This window comes from Mus pahari, chromosome 17, assembly GCF_900095145.1.
Source record: "Mus pahari chromosome 17, PAHARI_EIJ_v1.1, whole genome shotgun sequence".
NCBI lineage: Eukaryota > Metazoa > Chordata > Mammalia > Rodentia > Muridae > Mus > Mus pahari.
In genome coordinates, this window is record NC_034606.1 from 14,410,502 (window position 1) to 14,428,011 (window position 17,510).

At 37.4% G+C, this 17,510-nt stretch overlaps 1 protein-coding gene across 5 annotated transcripts in view; it reads right to left on the reverse strand.

Moving 5' to 3' along the window:
- Csmd3 (CUB and Sushi multiple domains 3) overlaps positions 1-17,510 on the reverse strand; it is a 1,165,720-nt gene that overhangs the window by 438,010 nt on the left and 710,200 nt on the right. For all 5 annotated transcript variants that reach the window (XM_021216672.2, XM_029547950.1, XM_029547951.1 and 2 more), the window contains one exon: positions 4,452-4,634. In XM_021216672.2, coding sequence (XP_021072331.1) covers positions 4,452-4,634 — 183 coding nt within the window. The remainder of the gene's footprint in view (positions 1-4,451; positions 4,635-17,510) is intronic.

Consider the following 17,510-nt stretch of genomic DNA (forward strand, 5'->3'; position numbering starts at 1 on the left):
TCTCTCTCTCTCTCTCTCTCTCTCTCTCTCTCTCTCCCTTCCTCCCTCCCTCCCTCTCTTCCTCCCTCATACACACAGTGTGCACATATAAAGTATGTTTAAACTCTCCCTATCTCTATATAGTACATATATAAGGTATATAAACATATATTTGCATGTGAGGTTTGTATGTATAGTTTTGAGACAGTTTCTCAGGATATAGATCAAGATGACTTTGGATTATTTGTTTTCTTGCTTTAATCCAAGTATTTAAGTTAGAGACACCACTACAGTTAGCTCATTATAAATAATATATGAACATTTAAATCTATTACACATAATTGTACTTATCATTTAAACCTGTAAAATCATTCTTTTCTGTCTACGAACGACTGTAAGTTAACATTTAAAATTGTATTCTAAAATATAATTCAATGATGACCATCTTTTGATTATTAATATATGATATTTTTAACAAGTTTGTAAGAATATTACTGTGAAGGCTCAAAATAGTATTCAGAATTCAAGCAATATCCATCTGTAGTGAAATATAAAACACAGAAACCCACAAGCAAAAAAATACTGTGACAATGTATTCTCTTTAGTTTCATAAGGAAAACGAGACCTTACTGTTTTACTTTCTTCTACTTGTAGTAAAGTAGGATAGTTGAAGTTTCCTCATATGATTATATATATATATATATATATATATATATATATATATATATATATATGCTTATTCACTTTATTTGAAGAATCCACTTATGAATTATGATTATGTTTCGGTAGTCTTAAGTCACAATACCCATGTGGTAGTTTGAATGAAAGTTGTCCTCATAGATTGAATGCTTTGTCCCAGTTAACAGAGCTGTGAGAAGGATTGGGAGATGTGACCTTGTTGGAATTGGTGTGGTTTTGTTAATGAGGTGTGTCATACAGTGCAATACTTGAGATTTCAATAGTCTATGCTTGGCCCAGTATCTCTATGTCTGTTGGCTACCTGTAAATCACTATGTAAAGCTCTAATCTACTACTCCAAGGCCATGCCTGTCTGAGTCCTGCCTTGATGACCATAAAGTAAACCTGTAAATCAGCAAACAAGCCCCCAATTAAATGCTTTCTTTCACCAGACTTGGCTTGTTCAGGGTGTCTCTTCACAGCAATAGAACAGTAACTAGGACAACCTTAAAAGCAGAGTTCCCATTTTTTATTATTATTTAAAAGTTCAATATTAATAATTTATTTGGATTTACTAGTTAAAATAATCTTTTGGTTACTTTTATTTGATTCTATACGAAGAGAACTTACATTGCATGTAATTTCATATTTTCTTTAAAAATATTTTGAATTTTTACTACTTGAAATAATTTTAGATGCAATAAACTTACAGCCTTTGGGCTCAGCCACATCTTAGGTCAGTCTAATTTGAATGCATTTGCTTTTCTTCTCCCCAAACTTTGAAATTATATTTAAAAACAGAGTTCATATTTGAGAAGAAAAGTCTATTATAAAAGGTCTACCGTCTCATTTTGGTGATACTATGGCTTACTATGCAGTCCATTCCAGGTAACAAACAAAGGCTTCCTCCCTTTTCTTCCAAGTGCAGGGATTTGCCTTGTACATAGTATGATCTGACCCTTTCTACTTTCATTTACTCTTTAGGAATTTTATATATGTATACAGTATAATATGATTCCATTGTCTCTCCATTTCCCCCTCCCATGTTCCCAGGGATCCATCTCCAACATGCCCATCTTAAAGCTTCATGTCCTTTTTTCTTTTCATCTCTCTCTGTCTCTTTCTCTGATTTTGACTCTGTCACTCTCTGTCTCTTTGTGTCTGTCTTTCTGTCTGTCTTTCATTAGTCACTAAGTCTAACTAATGCTTCCCATATGTACATGGGTATGAGGACATCCAATAAAGTATGAGCAATGTACCAGTGGCTAATCTCCACAAGGAAGAGCAAGTCTTCCTACCCAAATAGCGGTCAGCTGCTTTTAGTTCCTCATAAAGGAGTGGGACCTTGTGAGCTCCTGGATCATTCATGCTGGGATATGGGCTGTTTTGATCTTGGACATGTTTTGTGCAGTAACCATGGATGCTGTGAGTTCATCATTGCAATAACCAAATCCTATCTGGAGAGAAGTACTGCATAGAACTCCTCCCTTTACTTTTCATCATCTAAACTTTCAATCCCTATCTCTGCATAGTTAAACTGTTCCATTTTCCTGCCAATTCCATCCACATCTGGAGTATACACAGGCTACTGCCCTCTCTCATACTCAGCTGAATCTTGGGAACTTTAATTCTATAACATTTGTAACAAAATGATTGCTAAATTAGTAAAGGTAAAGGTTTGTGTTGTCTTTTACTATAAATCATTATTTTCAAATTGATGTAAGTTCATATTGCCACACACGATCCACACGTAGACCAAGCTCACAAACCACACAGAACTTCAAGATGTGTAGATTTAATAATTTACATTGTAAATCTACTGTTTTATAGGTGCAGTGCAATTTTTAGGTAACATTATCTTGTGCACTGTCACATGCCTAGAAAAATTGCTTTTAATTGTTTCATTAAAATTGCAAGTTATTTATATATGATTCATAAATTAATATAATATATTCATAGTAAAATTTTTCCATAAGGTGTTATTTTGTTAAATTTAATATAATTATCTTTTTACTGTTTATCTGGATTTACATAAGAATTTTATCTATGTAGTTCTGGCATATTCATCAACATCTATTCAGGCAAATGCATTTAAAATTAACCATTGCCTGCACATAAAACATTAGCTGCACTATTTTATCACTGAATTATTGGGCTTAGTTGAAAATAGTTAAAGATATTAGTTGAAAATAAAGATATCCAGTGGTGGCACATACTTATAATTCCAGCACACAGGAGAATCACTGCAAATGAGAGACTACTGAGAATTATGGAGTACATGCCAAGCTAGCCAGGTGGAGCTGTACTGGTTGGTTTTGTGTGTCAACTTGACACAGGCTGAAGTTATTACAGAGAAAGGAGATTCAGTTGAAGAAATGCCTCCATGAGATACAGGTGTAAGGCATTTTCTGAATTAGTGCTCAAGTGGGGAGGGCCTAGCCTATTGTGGGTGGTGCCATCCCTGGGCTGGTAGTCCTGAGTTCTATAAAAAGCAAGCTGAGCAAGTCAGGGGATCAAACCAGTAAGTAACATCCCTCCATGGCCTCTGCATCAGCTCCTGCTTTCTGACCTGTTTGAGCTCCAGTTCTGATTTCCTTTGGTGATGAACATCAATGTGGAAATGTAAGATGAATAAATCCTTCCCCCCCCCCCCCAACTTGCTTCTTGGTCATGATGTTTGTGCAGGAATAGAAACCCTGACTAAGACAGGCATATGAGACCACATTTAAAACAAAACAAAGTATTTACTAGGTATTCATGAATTTTTCAAATTGCCTTTAGGGAATGATAGTCACATCATTTTTATTATATTATCTATCATAGCATCTGACAAAATATTGTCAATTGCTTTTTCATTTTTGGGCTGTGGTGTAGCTCAAAAAAGAGCACTTCTCTAGCAAAGCCAAAGCCCTGGATAAGATCTCTTGCACCAAATGTTTTCTTTCATTGTTGGTGTGATTTATCAAATAACAGGTTTTCCATTATGAAATCAATATTATCTTTCTAGAAGAATGCTTAGAATAAAAGATCATCAATTAAAATATTTTAAGTACTTCCAAGCTTTATATGGCATAAACAGATTAAAATAAGTTCCCCTAATGTACTTTATTCTTTCTGAAAAAGGACTGAACAGGTGACCTTCATTATGAATAACTGGCCTTCTCCTCACAGTTCCTTAGAAGTGGATCTGTACACTTTTCCTCTGAGAGATATTGAAATTCAATGATTACTATTTACTTGACCGTGAAAGTATATTAATAATCTTCATGTTCGGTTTGTATTAAGTTGAAAAGTTAATGTATTTTGTAATTCTAACATTCTATACAAAATAAACAGTAATGGATTTTATGCTGCGAACTCTATGCCTTACGATGAACACCCTCATTCAAAAATATAATGACATTTACATAAAAGAGAAGCCTTAAATATTTTCATAATTATGATTACTAATAAGCATTTTTATCTTGTGAAAATAAATGGGCTTATTAGAATTAGCTATAATATATAATTTCCATGAAAATGTGTCATAGATAAAGAACAAAATGCTACCCACTCGTTAGAAGAATGGACATAATATATATATTGCAATTGCCAAGTGAACTCTGTTAACTTTATTTAAATCTGTAATGAATTTTATAATTCAGCATAAGCACATGTGTTAAGATAGTATCACAAAGTGCTCCTCATTCAAAAATAATTACTTGGTTCCAGCTCTTTGCAATTAATTACAAAAGCAATTATATGCAAGGACAGGGTAACATATGCCATCTAGAAGCAAAGCATTTGGTACTCACAGATACAGATGGGTATATTTGCAGACCATTGGTTATTCTCTTGACAAACAATGGATTTCTCTCCAATTAATTCAAACCCAAACTGGCATTCAAACCTTAAAACATCACGATTAGAAAAACCATCGCCTTCTCTAATTCCATATAAAGGTGTGCCAGGATCGCCACAGCTTTCTTTCTCAATTTCTGGAAAATAAAAGACAAAACTTAACTTTTAGGGTTGCATAGTATGGGACCTGCATTATATGTGCTCAATATACACTTTTAATGTGACAATACTTCAGAGCAAGAGGATAGGTTTTCCATTCTCAATTTTATTCCTGTTTTGCCACTATTGTGGACTGGATTTGATAGTGTTCTTTGGGGATAAGCCGATGCACACAAATAGATACTTGCATTGCTTTCCCTTGGTAGAGTAGCATCGGGAAGATAGTATAACTAATTAGGGTGACAGAGTTAAGTACTTTAGCAGAAGAGTATGACAAGATTTAGAGTTTTTGTGTGTATTACAGACGTAACCACATACATTTCTTCCAAATCCTCAACTTTTTCTTATCATTTGTGGATTATACAAGAAATTATGGTCAGAGAATGAGACAGTATTACCCACCTTTTGTTTAAAATAACTTGCCGCTCTAGCCAAGATAGGGCCCCAGTGCCTGTCTGCTGGCTGGTATCACCTGAAACTCTAGTCATGGGGAATCTGATGATTTCCTCCAGCCTCTCCAGGCACCAGGCACACACATAGCACACGTATATGCATACAAAGAAAACATTCATACATATAAAATAAAATGTTTTTTAAGTGTAGAAAGAAAACTTAAACTTAAACTTAAACTCTTTAAATTAAATATATATATAGCCCTGAGAGGCCCTACAAGCAGCTGACCGAATGGACTGAAATGGACTCCTGTGGTTGACTTAGGGAAAGCCTGGAAGATGCTGAGGAGGAGGGCGACCCCGTAGAAGACCAGCAGTCTCAACTAACAGGGACCTCTGAGATCTTTGTGTTGCTGAACCACCAACCAGCCAGTATACACTAAGCTGGTCCGGGACCTACCACACATATACAGCAGAGGACTGTCTGGTTTGGCTTCAGTGGGAGAAGATGTACCTAATCCTGGATAGACGTGAGGCCCCAGGAAGTGGGGAGGCCTGACAGATGTGGGGGGACATACTCTTGGAGAAAGGGAGAGGAGAAATGGGGTAAGGAATTGTGGGAGGGCTAACCGGGAGGTGGGTAATGACTGGACTGTAAAAAAATTAAAAGTAATAAAAACATAACAAAACCAACCCAAAACAAAAACAACAAAAACTGTATAGCACCTCCTGCACCTAACATTTGCACATCCAACAATGGCTACTTTTTCTGGAATTTATCTGTTGTACATTTTCCAGTGCTTTTTATCCAAAAATTTATACTTCTTATAAAATATATAAGAGCAGAAACATTTGAGTCTTTGAATATGTAAAAAATATTTCCCACGAACTATCTTTTTTCCTATAAGTAGCATACAAAATATTGAGTTTTACTACATTTTCATTGTGATTTAAAAGGTTTTCTTTCTCTTTATGGTCTTTTAAATTAGATATTTGCTTTATTCATATCTCAAATGTTGTTCCCTTTCCTGGTTTTCTCTCAGATTCCCCGCTATCTTCTCTCCCCTCCCTGTGCCCACAAACCCACCCATACCTGCTTCCTGACCCTGCATTCCCCTATATTGGGGCATAGAGCCTACACAGGACCAAGGCCTCTCCTCTCACTGATGACGAACTAGGCCATTCTCTGCTACATATGCAGTTACAGCCATGAGTCCTACCATGTGTACTATTTGATTGGTTGTTTAGTCCCTGGGAGCTCGGGGGGGGGGTACTGGTTTGTTCATATTGTTGTTCTTCCTATGGGATTGCTAATTCCTTCAGCTCCTTGGGTACTTTCTCTAGGTCCTTCATTAGGGACCCTGTGCTCAGTCCAATGGTAGGCTTCGAGGATCCACTTCTGTATCTGTCAGGCATTGGTGAAGTCTCTCCAGAGACAGCTATAACAAACTTCTGTCAGCAAGCACTTGTTGGCATCCACAAGTGTCTGGGTTTGGTGATTGTCCAGCAGTCTCTGGATAGTCATTACTTCAGTCTCCGCTCCACACTTTGTCTCTGTAACTCCTTCCATGGGTATTTTGTTCCTCCTTCTAAGAAGGATCGAAGTATCCACACTTTTCCTCATTCTTGAGTTTCATGTGGTCTGTGAATTGTATCTTAGGTGTTCTGAGATCTAGGCTAATATCCACTTATCAGAGAGTACATACCATGTGTTTTCTTTTGTGATTGGGTTACCTCACTCACGATTATATTTTCTAGTTCCATCAATTTGCCTAATAGTTTCATAAATTCATTGTTTTTAATAGCTGAAAATTACTCCATTGTGTAAATGTAACACATTTTCTGTATTCATTACACTCCAAAGAACCAAATAACCCTATTAAAATTGGGGAAAAGAACTAAACAAAGAATTCTCCGTGGAGGAATATTGAATGGCTGAGAAGCACCTAAAGAAATGTTCAATATTTTTAGTCATCAGGGGAATGCAAATCAAAACTACCCTGAGATTCCACCTCACACCAGTCAAAATGGCTCAGATCAAAACTCAGGTGGCAGCAGATGCTGGCAAGGTTGTAGAGAAAGAGGAACACTCCTCCATTGCTGGTGGGATTGCAACCACTCTGGAAATCAGTTTTGTGGTTCCTCGGAATATTGGATATAATACTACCTGAGGAGCCAGCTATACAACTCCTAGGCATATACCCAGAATATGCTCCAACATGTAATAAGGACACATGCTCCACTGTTTTCATAACAGCCTTATTTATAATAGCCAGAAGCTGGAAAGGACCCAGATATCCCTCAACAGAGGAATGGATAAAAACGTCTTAATGTCTTTCTTTTTTTTACTTCCAATTTTTTATTAGCTATTTACTTCATTTACATTTCAAATGCTATCCCGAAAGTCCCCTATAACCTCCCCCCCCTCCCCTACTCACCAACTCCCACTTCTTGGCCCTGATGTTCCCATGTACTAGGTCATATAAAGTTTGCAAGACCAAGGGACCTCTCTTCCCAATGATGGCCAACTAGGCCATCTTCTGCTACATATGAAGCTAGAGATACTAGCTCTGGGGGTACTGTTTAGTTCATATTGTTGTTCCACCTATAGGGTTGCAGACCCCTTCAGCTCCTTGGATACTTTCTCTAGTTCCTCCATTGGGGGCCCTGTGTTCCATCCAATAGCTGAGTGTGAGCATCCACTTCTGTGTTTGCCAGGCACTGGCATAGCCTCATAAGAGGCCGCTATATCAGGGTCCCTTCAGCAAAATCTTGCTGGTATGTGCAATAGTGTCTGGGTTTGGTGGCTGATGATGGGATGGATGCTACCCGGGTAGGGTAGTCTCTGGATAGTCCATCCTTTCATCTTAGCTCCAAACTTTTAGACATACATTTTATGAGTATAATTTTACCTTTACATTTTACTTAACTATACATATAGCTCAAGAAAGTGAGTTCTTAGACACTGTATATCCACTTATGAGCTATTATGTAATAAATAGATGATGGTGTATAAATGAAAAGTTAGCATATAAAAAGACATAAGTTTATCATTAAATAAAAACTCATAAAATGGTATAGTTATACAGAACATGTATAGAAATCATATAATGATTATATTTACTATATCTTTTGAATAATCCAAACCTTGTAGAAAATTTGCAGTTGAAGAATATGACTCCTAGACTCTTCTATTAATTCATATTTTACCATATGTTTTGTATTCTCTATGGTGGCAATAAAGACTAACTCACAAGAACACATCATTGCAAGGATCCTGTGCTATCTAGCATTCTATAGATATAATTGTAGAGCTGCTCGTGTTGGCTGACTTGAGTTGGTAATCTAAAAGACAGTTTAATGTGGTACTTCTGATCCCTTCTCCCTCCTTTTTCTCTAGGAATGGTTATGTTAGAGTATAAAGCTAAGATGACATCAAGCATTCATCTCTATATAGTTGTCATACGTGTGTGTTTGTGTATAAATTCTCCTTAAGCTCTGAACATGCTTAACTAGTGTATTAGCTTCCCTTTATGTAGTATGATAGGATTCATTTCATCTTCCAAGCCTCTGATTACAGTATATCCTTGGGAATCTATTCTCATTTGCTTTATGTTACTGTAATAAACACCATAATCGACAGCATTATGGGAATAAAATGTTTATTTTATCATACAGGAACCAGCTCATCATCATGGAAAGTAAGGGCAGGAGTTCAAAAAGGAACACGGAAACAGGAATTAAAGCAGAACTACAGGGGAATAATACTGGCTTACTCTCTGTGGCTAGCTCAGCTCACATTCATACACTATCCAGGACAAGGAGCCCAGGGGAGGCACCATTGACAGTGGGTTTTACATTTCTACCTCACTAAGAAGATATCTTGTAGATACACCAATATGCCAATAGGATGGAGACAATCCTTCTATTGAAGTTCTGCTTTTCCAAGTGGCTCCAATTTGGGTCAAGTCGACAATATAAAATGTCCCACAGACAAGCTCACAGAACAATAATATGGGGACAATTTTTTCAAATAAGTGTCTTTCAAGTGCAACAAATGTACAAAGTTACACACTTCAAATCACTATACCACTTGTTTTATTCTGATAAAATATAATTTACCACAGAAAAACCAGTTCAAAACAAGAAGAATTTAGTTCCTCTTCCAATGCTTCTAGGTTTTATTTTTTCATAACAGTTTCATCTCAGAGTGTCAAAAACAACTGGGATTTATTTCATTAATAAATGATCTTTCCACAAGGAGTCATGTAAGTATCCTTGAATTATTTGCAACTAAACTGGTAAAGCACAAATTGAGTTTCCGGTCCCCATAATGAAAGGCAGGCACCACACGGTAGCACCTGGCTGTCTTCCTTTACTTCCACATTTTGAAGGCAGAGGAAAAAAAAGCAGAATGTAAGTAATGGACAGGGTGTGGAAAAGGGGGGAGGGGTTAGGGTTAGGGTTAGGAAGGGGAGAGGGAGGGGGAGGGGAGAGAATGATAGAGGGGGGAGAGGGGAGAGAGAGAGAGAGAGAGAGAGAGAGAGAGAGAGAGAGAGAGAGACTTAAAATGAGGTTGGGAGGTCAGAGGCAACAGGAGGAGAATATTCTGAATATAGTATATTAAAAGCAATATTGGAAACAGTTTTAAATGGCCAAGGCTGAAATTTTTGGAAATGGTTCTTCCAACACATTTTTTTATTTTTTAGTCACCAAGTTAACTTTGATCCTTGATGCCTAAAGTAATGTACTCCAGCTCTAAATTCAATCAGATTTCCTAAGGACCTCATCAGATCTCAAGGTGACATAGAGTCACACATTGATCCTACTCCAACTTGACAACAGTTGACATGGTAATTCAAATATTTCCCAGAGAAGCCATGTAGGTTAAAAGCAACTGATCTGTAAAAGTTCCAGTTTTGCTGATTCTTAACATTAAGAGGTCTCTTGGGAACCTCATTACCTCAGCACCTGGCCTGCAAAGGTTGAGAAATACAAAACCACCCAGCTAGAAAAGACCTTGTGAGTTCAACTACATTCTCCTTTCCAGTATCTCAGAAAAATGAGACCCCAGTCAGCATTTAAAGGGATAGAGAAGGAAATCCATAACCGCCGGGGGAAAAGTAACAAACACAGTGTGTGTGTGTGTGTGTGTGTGTGTGTGTGTGTGTGTGTATAATAATAAAAGCACGAGTTGCTTTATATTCATGTTGAAAACATCTGCATCTTAAAGTCCTTCATGTGAGGTACAAAAGCTCAGTAAAACTAAATGGAAAATTCAGAATGGAGGCAAATTTCCTCTGAAACCAGTTTAGCAATGTTCACAGAGCTGATATAGAACCCAGCCAGTAGGGCAAATCAGAGACTCTTTTGAGTTAAAGGATCAGGGGCATTTAATTGATGCTCACTCATTAAGTATATTTCATTTAAAGATTATTTTTCTTTTTTATTGATTATTTTATTTATTTACATTTCAAATGTTATCTCTCTTCCCAGTTTCCCATCTGCAAAACCCCTATCCCATCCCCCCCCCCGATTCTATGAGGATGCTCCCGCACCCACTCACCCACTCACCACCCTAGTGTTCCCCTACATTGGGGCGTCGAGCCTTCACAGGACCGAAGGCCTGCCCTCCTATGGATGACAGATAAGGCCATCCTCTGCTACATATGCATCTGGAGCCATGGTCCCACCATGTGTACTCTTTGGTTGGTGGTTGGTTTAGTCATTGGGAGCTATAGCAAACCCCCTCAGCTTCTCCATTCCTTTCCCTAACACCTCCATTGGGATCCCCTACTCAGTCTGATGTTTGGCTGCAAGCATCCACATTTGTATTGGTCAAAAACTGGCAGAGTCTCTCAGGAGACAGCTATATCAGGCTCCTGTTAGCAAGCACTTCGTGGCATCAGAAATAGTGTCTGGGTTTGGTGTATGCATGTGGGATGGATCCCCTGGTGGGCCAGTTTCTGGATAGCCTTTCCTTCAATCTCTGCTCCAGTCTTTGTGCCTGTATTTTCTTTATACAGGAGCAATTATGGGTTAAAATTTTTGAGATGGTTGGGTGGTCCCATCTCTCAACTGGGGGCTGTGCCTGACCTCTGGATATGACCTCTACAGGTTCTCTCTCCCCTTTGTTGGGCATTTCAACTAATGTCATCCCAACTGGGTCCTGGGAACCTCTTGCTTCCTGGCATCTGGGACTTTCCCTTGGCTACTCTTAGTTCCCCATCTCCCATTACTACACACCTCTGTTCAATTTCCTGATTCTCTGTTCATCTCCCCTGTCTCCTCCCACATCTGATCCTGCCCCCCTTTTCCCCTCCCCTCCTCTCTTCCTTACAAGTCCCTCCCACCCTCTACCTACCATGATTATTTTGTTCCCCCTTCTAAGTAGGACTAAAGCATCTACACTTTGTTCTTCCCTCTTCTTGATCTTCATATGGTCAGAAAATTGGACATAGTACTAACTGAGGACCCAGCTGTACCACTCCTGGGCATATACCCCAGAAGATACTCAAACATATGCTCCACTATGTTTATAGCAGCATTATTTATACTAGCCAGAAGCTAGAAACAATCCTGCTATCCCTCAACAGAGGAATGGATACAGAAAATGTGGTACATTTACACAATGGAGTACTACGCAGCTATTAAAAATTGACTTCATGAAATTCACAGGCAACTGGATGGAACTACAAAATATACTGAGTGAGGTAACCCAGTCACAAAAGAACACATATGGTATGTACTCACTGATAAGTATTAGGCAAAAAGCTCAGAACATCCATGATACAACTAACTTTAAGATAATAAAATCTCTATATTTGACAGAATTAAGATCTTTTTTACTATAACAAAACCATCATGTCTGAGTAAGTACACACAGTTAGCAAACTATATATTTTGAATATTTTGACTTCAGGGAAATAATGGATTTTTGATATATGCACATATATTATGGTTTTAATAGCATATGCTAGATACACATATCAAAACATCAGCTGATAATTCATGAAGCTATATTTTATGTATTAAAGATAAAAACAATTTATAAATGGTGCATTTTTCATTTTAGTCTACATGTCTAATTACTTGAGTTATCATCCATGTATGTTGCGTAGGCTGTTGCTAATTTTTTCTTTAAAACTATCCTTACTTCAGTTTTAGACTTGTGACATCATATTTAGATGCCATCAGAATACCTTTGCGCACTGTCCATGAACACCTGTGAGGAGCTTGGACTCTTTCATATATCCAGAATACAGGAATTTATTTTACATAGAAGTTTATTTCAATCCTTTGATATTCAGACTTTCTTTTAAAAATGATATTCCCTGGGCTTTTATTCAAGAATGCTCAGCGATTATAAGGTCAGCCTGTCCTGTTTCAGTAGAATACATTGGAATATAAGATGGTAGGACTAGTATTATTTCAGATAACACTCTGTATTTTCTAACCCAATGAAAGGAAACAAGTTATAATTATAAAATTGAATATTGTTAATGAGATATTTCTTGATATTTAACAATAAGCAGAAATGCACCACAATGTGACAACTCCAAAAGGAAGACATTATGTTCTAATCTGAATTTCCTAACTTTGTAATTTTATGTATTTCAGGTACAATTTAGTGCAATCTGGTTTGCAATAAACATTTTAAGAAGAAAAACATAACCATATTATACATGTTGTTTAGTAGAGGGAATTTAAAATCTACAATTATTAAATTTAAGGTGTAACTAACACACTTCAGGTCCATGTTTATTACTGACTCACCAATTGTATTTGAGACTATTGCCACAATAGGGCATAGTATCTTTTATTATCTCAGTATAAGCCACTTTGATGGGTCAATTATTTTGAATTTAAACTACTGGAGAAAAAGCAGGTTCAGAAGGGCTTAGTGGCTTTTCCACCAAAAACAAATTATAAGATATTTTTATTTAGAGCAACATATTGTCATCCCAGGAAGACAAGAATAATGTTTCATTAGAGGCTTGTAATCTATGTGAAGCAAAGCTACAAGAAAGTTCTTAAGTTAAGTGTCACCTTCCACTAGGTTTTCCTAACCTGTTACCATGTTCCCACAGGATGGTGGCCCTTGTCAAGGCCCTCAGTATAACCATTCCTTCTCAGAGCTTCTGTTCTGTCGCTAGCAAGTGTTTAAGACTTCTATCTTTTTGACTTTTTCAAATGCTCATTTCTTTGTGAAGACTTCTAATATTTTAAAATAACACAGCTTATAAATGTTGTCAACAATCAAATAAAAGTAAGTCAAATATATTTTGAAATAACTTGGAGGCATTTTTAAGAAAAAGAGAATGACGTCCCTTTAGGAAAATGTATAAATATTTAAAAACTGAACCTAATTCATAAGTCAAGGACTAGTTCTACTTTGAATCATGGGGAATACTGTGATTCAAACTGTAAAAGACTGACATAAATTTACAAGTGAAGCCGCTCTTGTAACTTGCCTTTAAGCCGTATCCTTAGCACAGGACCTACAGTTTATATTTTGTAGGTCGTTCAAAAGAACATGCAAGCATTTACCCTAAGTTTGGTTGTAGGAAACCTCGAGTCAGAAAACACAGAGAAATGTTCAAGAGTAGGTTAATTTTACAAACATCCTTTCAATAGACCCAGTGATTCAGCTCGTTCTAGACCATTTTAACTGTTAATTTTTCAGGTTGGAGGTTCCTATTTGTCTAGTCATTCATTTACCCATTCACCAAATCTCATGTGTCCTCTCCAATAAACTTTCTGAATTTTTACAGTGTTCCAAATTTTGGTACTATGTAAGTGTATAAAGAACATACTAGAAAAGAGGCACTCAAAAGAAAGGTAGTTAACTATATTATTTAGGTAGGTAGATGTAGTAGAGACATTGTGTTAAGGTATAAAGTGAGGAGTACTATGTAGGATTGAGAAACAGGCTTGGGAGCAAACTCAGCAGGAAAGTGCTTCCTGCATCACCTTTTCTTTTCTTTTCTTTTCTTTTCTTTTCTTTTCTTTTCTTTTCTTTTCTTTTCTTTTCTTTTCTTTTCTTTTCTTTTCCTTTTCTTTTCTTTTCTTTTCTTTCTTTTCTTATTGAATATTTTATTTACATTTCAAATGTTATCCCCTTTCATTTCAAATGTTATCCCCTTTCCCGGTCCGGTCCCCCTAAACCAGAAACCTCCTATCCTATCCCCTGTCCCACTGCTTCTATGAGGGTGTTCCTGTACCCATGAGCCTTCACAGGACCAGGGGCCTCTTCTCCCATTGATTCCTGACAAGGCCACCCTCTGTTACATATGCTGCTGGAGTCATGGGTCCCTCCAACCTCTTTGGTTGGTGGTTTAGTCCCTGGGAGCTTTGTGGGAGGTCTGGTTTGTTGATATTGTTTTTCTTCCTATGGGGTTGCAAACCCCTTCAGCTCCTTCAGTCCTTTCTCTAACTTTTCCTTTGCGGACCCCATGCTCAGTCCAATGACTGGCTGCGAGCATCTGCCTCTGTAATTGTCAGGTTCTGGCAGAGCCTCTCAGGAGACAGCTGTATCCCTCTCCTATCAGAAAGCACTTGTTAGCATCCACTTTAGTGTCTGGGTTTGGTGTCTGGATCCCCAGCTGGGCATTTTCTAGATTTCCTTCAGTCCCAAGTACCAGATTTTGTGTCCAGCTTGCAACTATAGAGTCAAAGGAAATTTACATATTTTCTTTTTCTTTTTCTTTTCTTTTCTTTCTTCTTTCTTTCTTTCTTTCTTTCTTTCTTTCTTTCTTTCTTTCTTTCTTTTGCCTTCATGTTCAGTGTATACATATGTGCACAAACATGCACATGCAAAATAAGTAAGTAGGTAAGATAACTAACTAATTAATTAATAAAATCTTAAAAAGTAAAAAAGGAAAAATGAGTAGAATTTTAAATACATATACATTTCATGGATTTTCATCCTGGTACATTAAATGTTGTATGGTTGTAGTTTGCAACATTTTAGACAGAAGGGACCCTTTTATTTAAAAAAAAAAAATGGTATTATGAAACAAAAGAACAAGTTTGGAAAAAGACCGTCTCACACTGAAGTTCTAGATAGGTTAGAAGACACAGGGCATATCAGGAACACTCTGAAGGGACTTTTACTATTTCAAACAGACAGTAGCTATTCCCAGAGCACTCTAGATGTATGCACCAAACCAATTGCACATATCAACAGTCACACAGCTCTCATGTGGAATGAAATAAACAAGGTATATAGTCAATTAAGGAGACATGACCCTGTTCTCTTAGGAGATTACAGCCCAATGACAGCCAGTCACATGAAAGTATGAGGGAGCACTTCATTTATAAGGGGACTCCACATAGCACTGTTCATCTGCAACCTCACTTAACCCATCCATTTTTTAAACATTTTCTTTTGAAGTACCTTGAGTGAAAGAACAAAGTGAAATATAGATTTTTGTCTAAATCTCTGTAGCTAACTGTTTAAAAGAGTTTGCAAGCAAGGGGAGATCAATATTTTCTGAACTATAATAGCAATCAAAGTAAATGGATTTTTTCTTTCGAAAGAATGATTCCTGCTAGCAGCCCAACAGCTGCCATCAAAAACTTCACAACACTGTTGCTCTTACTGTGTCTACCATATGGTCGAATTACTTACAATTATTTGAGGGCATAGCTTTGTATATCTATAAAGCAGGGAAGAAAAATCAGCAACTCTTACTTGTGACTATCAAAGACCCCATAGAGAAAAGCCAGAGTGCAGCAAATGAACAGGATATGTCTTTGACTTTAAATATAAATGTTTTTAAATACTAGTAGCTGTTATGGAATTAAATTTCCTATCTATACAATTTTGGCAGTTAAATCAATAGTCACTGGGTTCCATATGTGCTAAGAGGTACTGGACAGATTAAGTCCTTTCTCAAGAAATAGTAATATCTTTCCCTACTTTACTGTGATAGGACATTTTGTGATCATAGAGAGAGTTTATTTTGATTATAGTTTTTTGGCCAACATCAGAGAAACCTTGTTTGCTGAATTAGATACCCCACTACACTTCTGCCAACTTTCTTTTTCTTTTCTTTTTCTCATTAATATACTTATTGGCTTTACATCCCTATCGCAAATCCCCTCTTCTCACATACACACCTCTCAACACACAGTCCCTTTGCCCATCCCCACCCCTTCTCCTTTGAGAAGAGGGAGGAACTTCTTGTGAATCAACCCACCTTGGCACAACTCACTACAGTACTAGGCACATCTCTCCCTCTGAGGTCAGATAAGGAACAAGATCCACAGGTGGGCAACAGAATCAGGTAGAGCCCCCACTCCAGTTGTAAGGGGACCCATATGAAGAACAAACTGCACACTGGCTACATATGTGGGGGAAGGGGGCTAGATACAGCCCATGCTCACTTTTGGTTGGTGATTCAGTCTCTAGGAGCCACCAAGGGTCCCGGTTAATTGGCTATTGATATTCTTGTGGAGTACCTAACACTTCTGGATGCCTAAATCCTTCCCCCTGACTCCCTGAGACTTCCACAAGACTCCCTGAGCTTCATCTAATGTTTGGCTGGGGATCTCTGCATCTGTTTCCATCAGCTGCTGGGTGGAGACTCTCAGAGCACAGTTATACCAGCATAACAGAGTATCAATAACAGTGTCAGGGATTAGTTCTTGCCCATGTGATGGGTCTTAAGTTGGGCCAGTCATTGTGTGATCATTCCCTCAGTATCTGCTCAATATTTATTCCTGCACATCTTGTAGGCAAGACATATTTTGATTTGAATGTTTTGTGTGTGGGTCGGCATCTTTATCCTTCCACTAGGATCTCTGTCTGGTTATAGGAGGTAGCCACTTCATGCATGTTCCTGGTTGGTTGCTCAGCCTCTGGTTAGTTGAGACTATTGGTCTTCCAACAGGATTGCTCTCCCCTTAAGCTTCTTATTCTTAAATTATTGGTCCAGAGCTATCCCATGAAGCTGGATTGGCTGACCAGATATCTTCAAGAATCTACCCATTATACCTGTCTTGTGCTGCCAACTATCAATGTATCACAGCAGCCTGAGGGTTTTTATTTTTATTTTTTTTAATGTGGGTTGTGAAGGATCAAGCTTAGATACTTTAAAACTTTGCTGACTACAGCTAACTCTGCAGGTTCCAGAAAATCATTTTCATACCTAATTCTCCATTATCTTTATCTTTCTGTGTACTGCATCATTGATTATATAAACAATTGATTTTTAAAAAAAGGAGAATCTTATAAGAAAAAACTAAAGTTTAATTTACATTCTCGTATTTCTTCTAGAAAATTATAGAGACAAATACTAAAATTTTCTTTTTCCCTTTATTGAAAATGTATTCCTTTGTCAGGTAATATATCCTGATTATAGTTTCCCTTCTACTCCTCCCAATCCTTTTGAATGACTTTTTCCCTCCAGATCCATTCTTTTTCTGTTTCTCATTAGAAAACAACAAGTGGTTAGG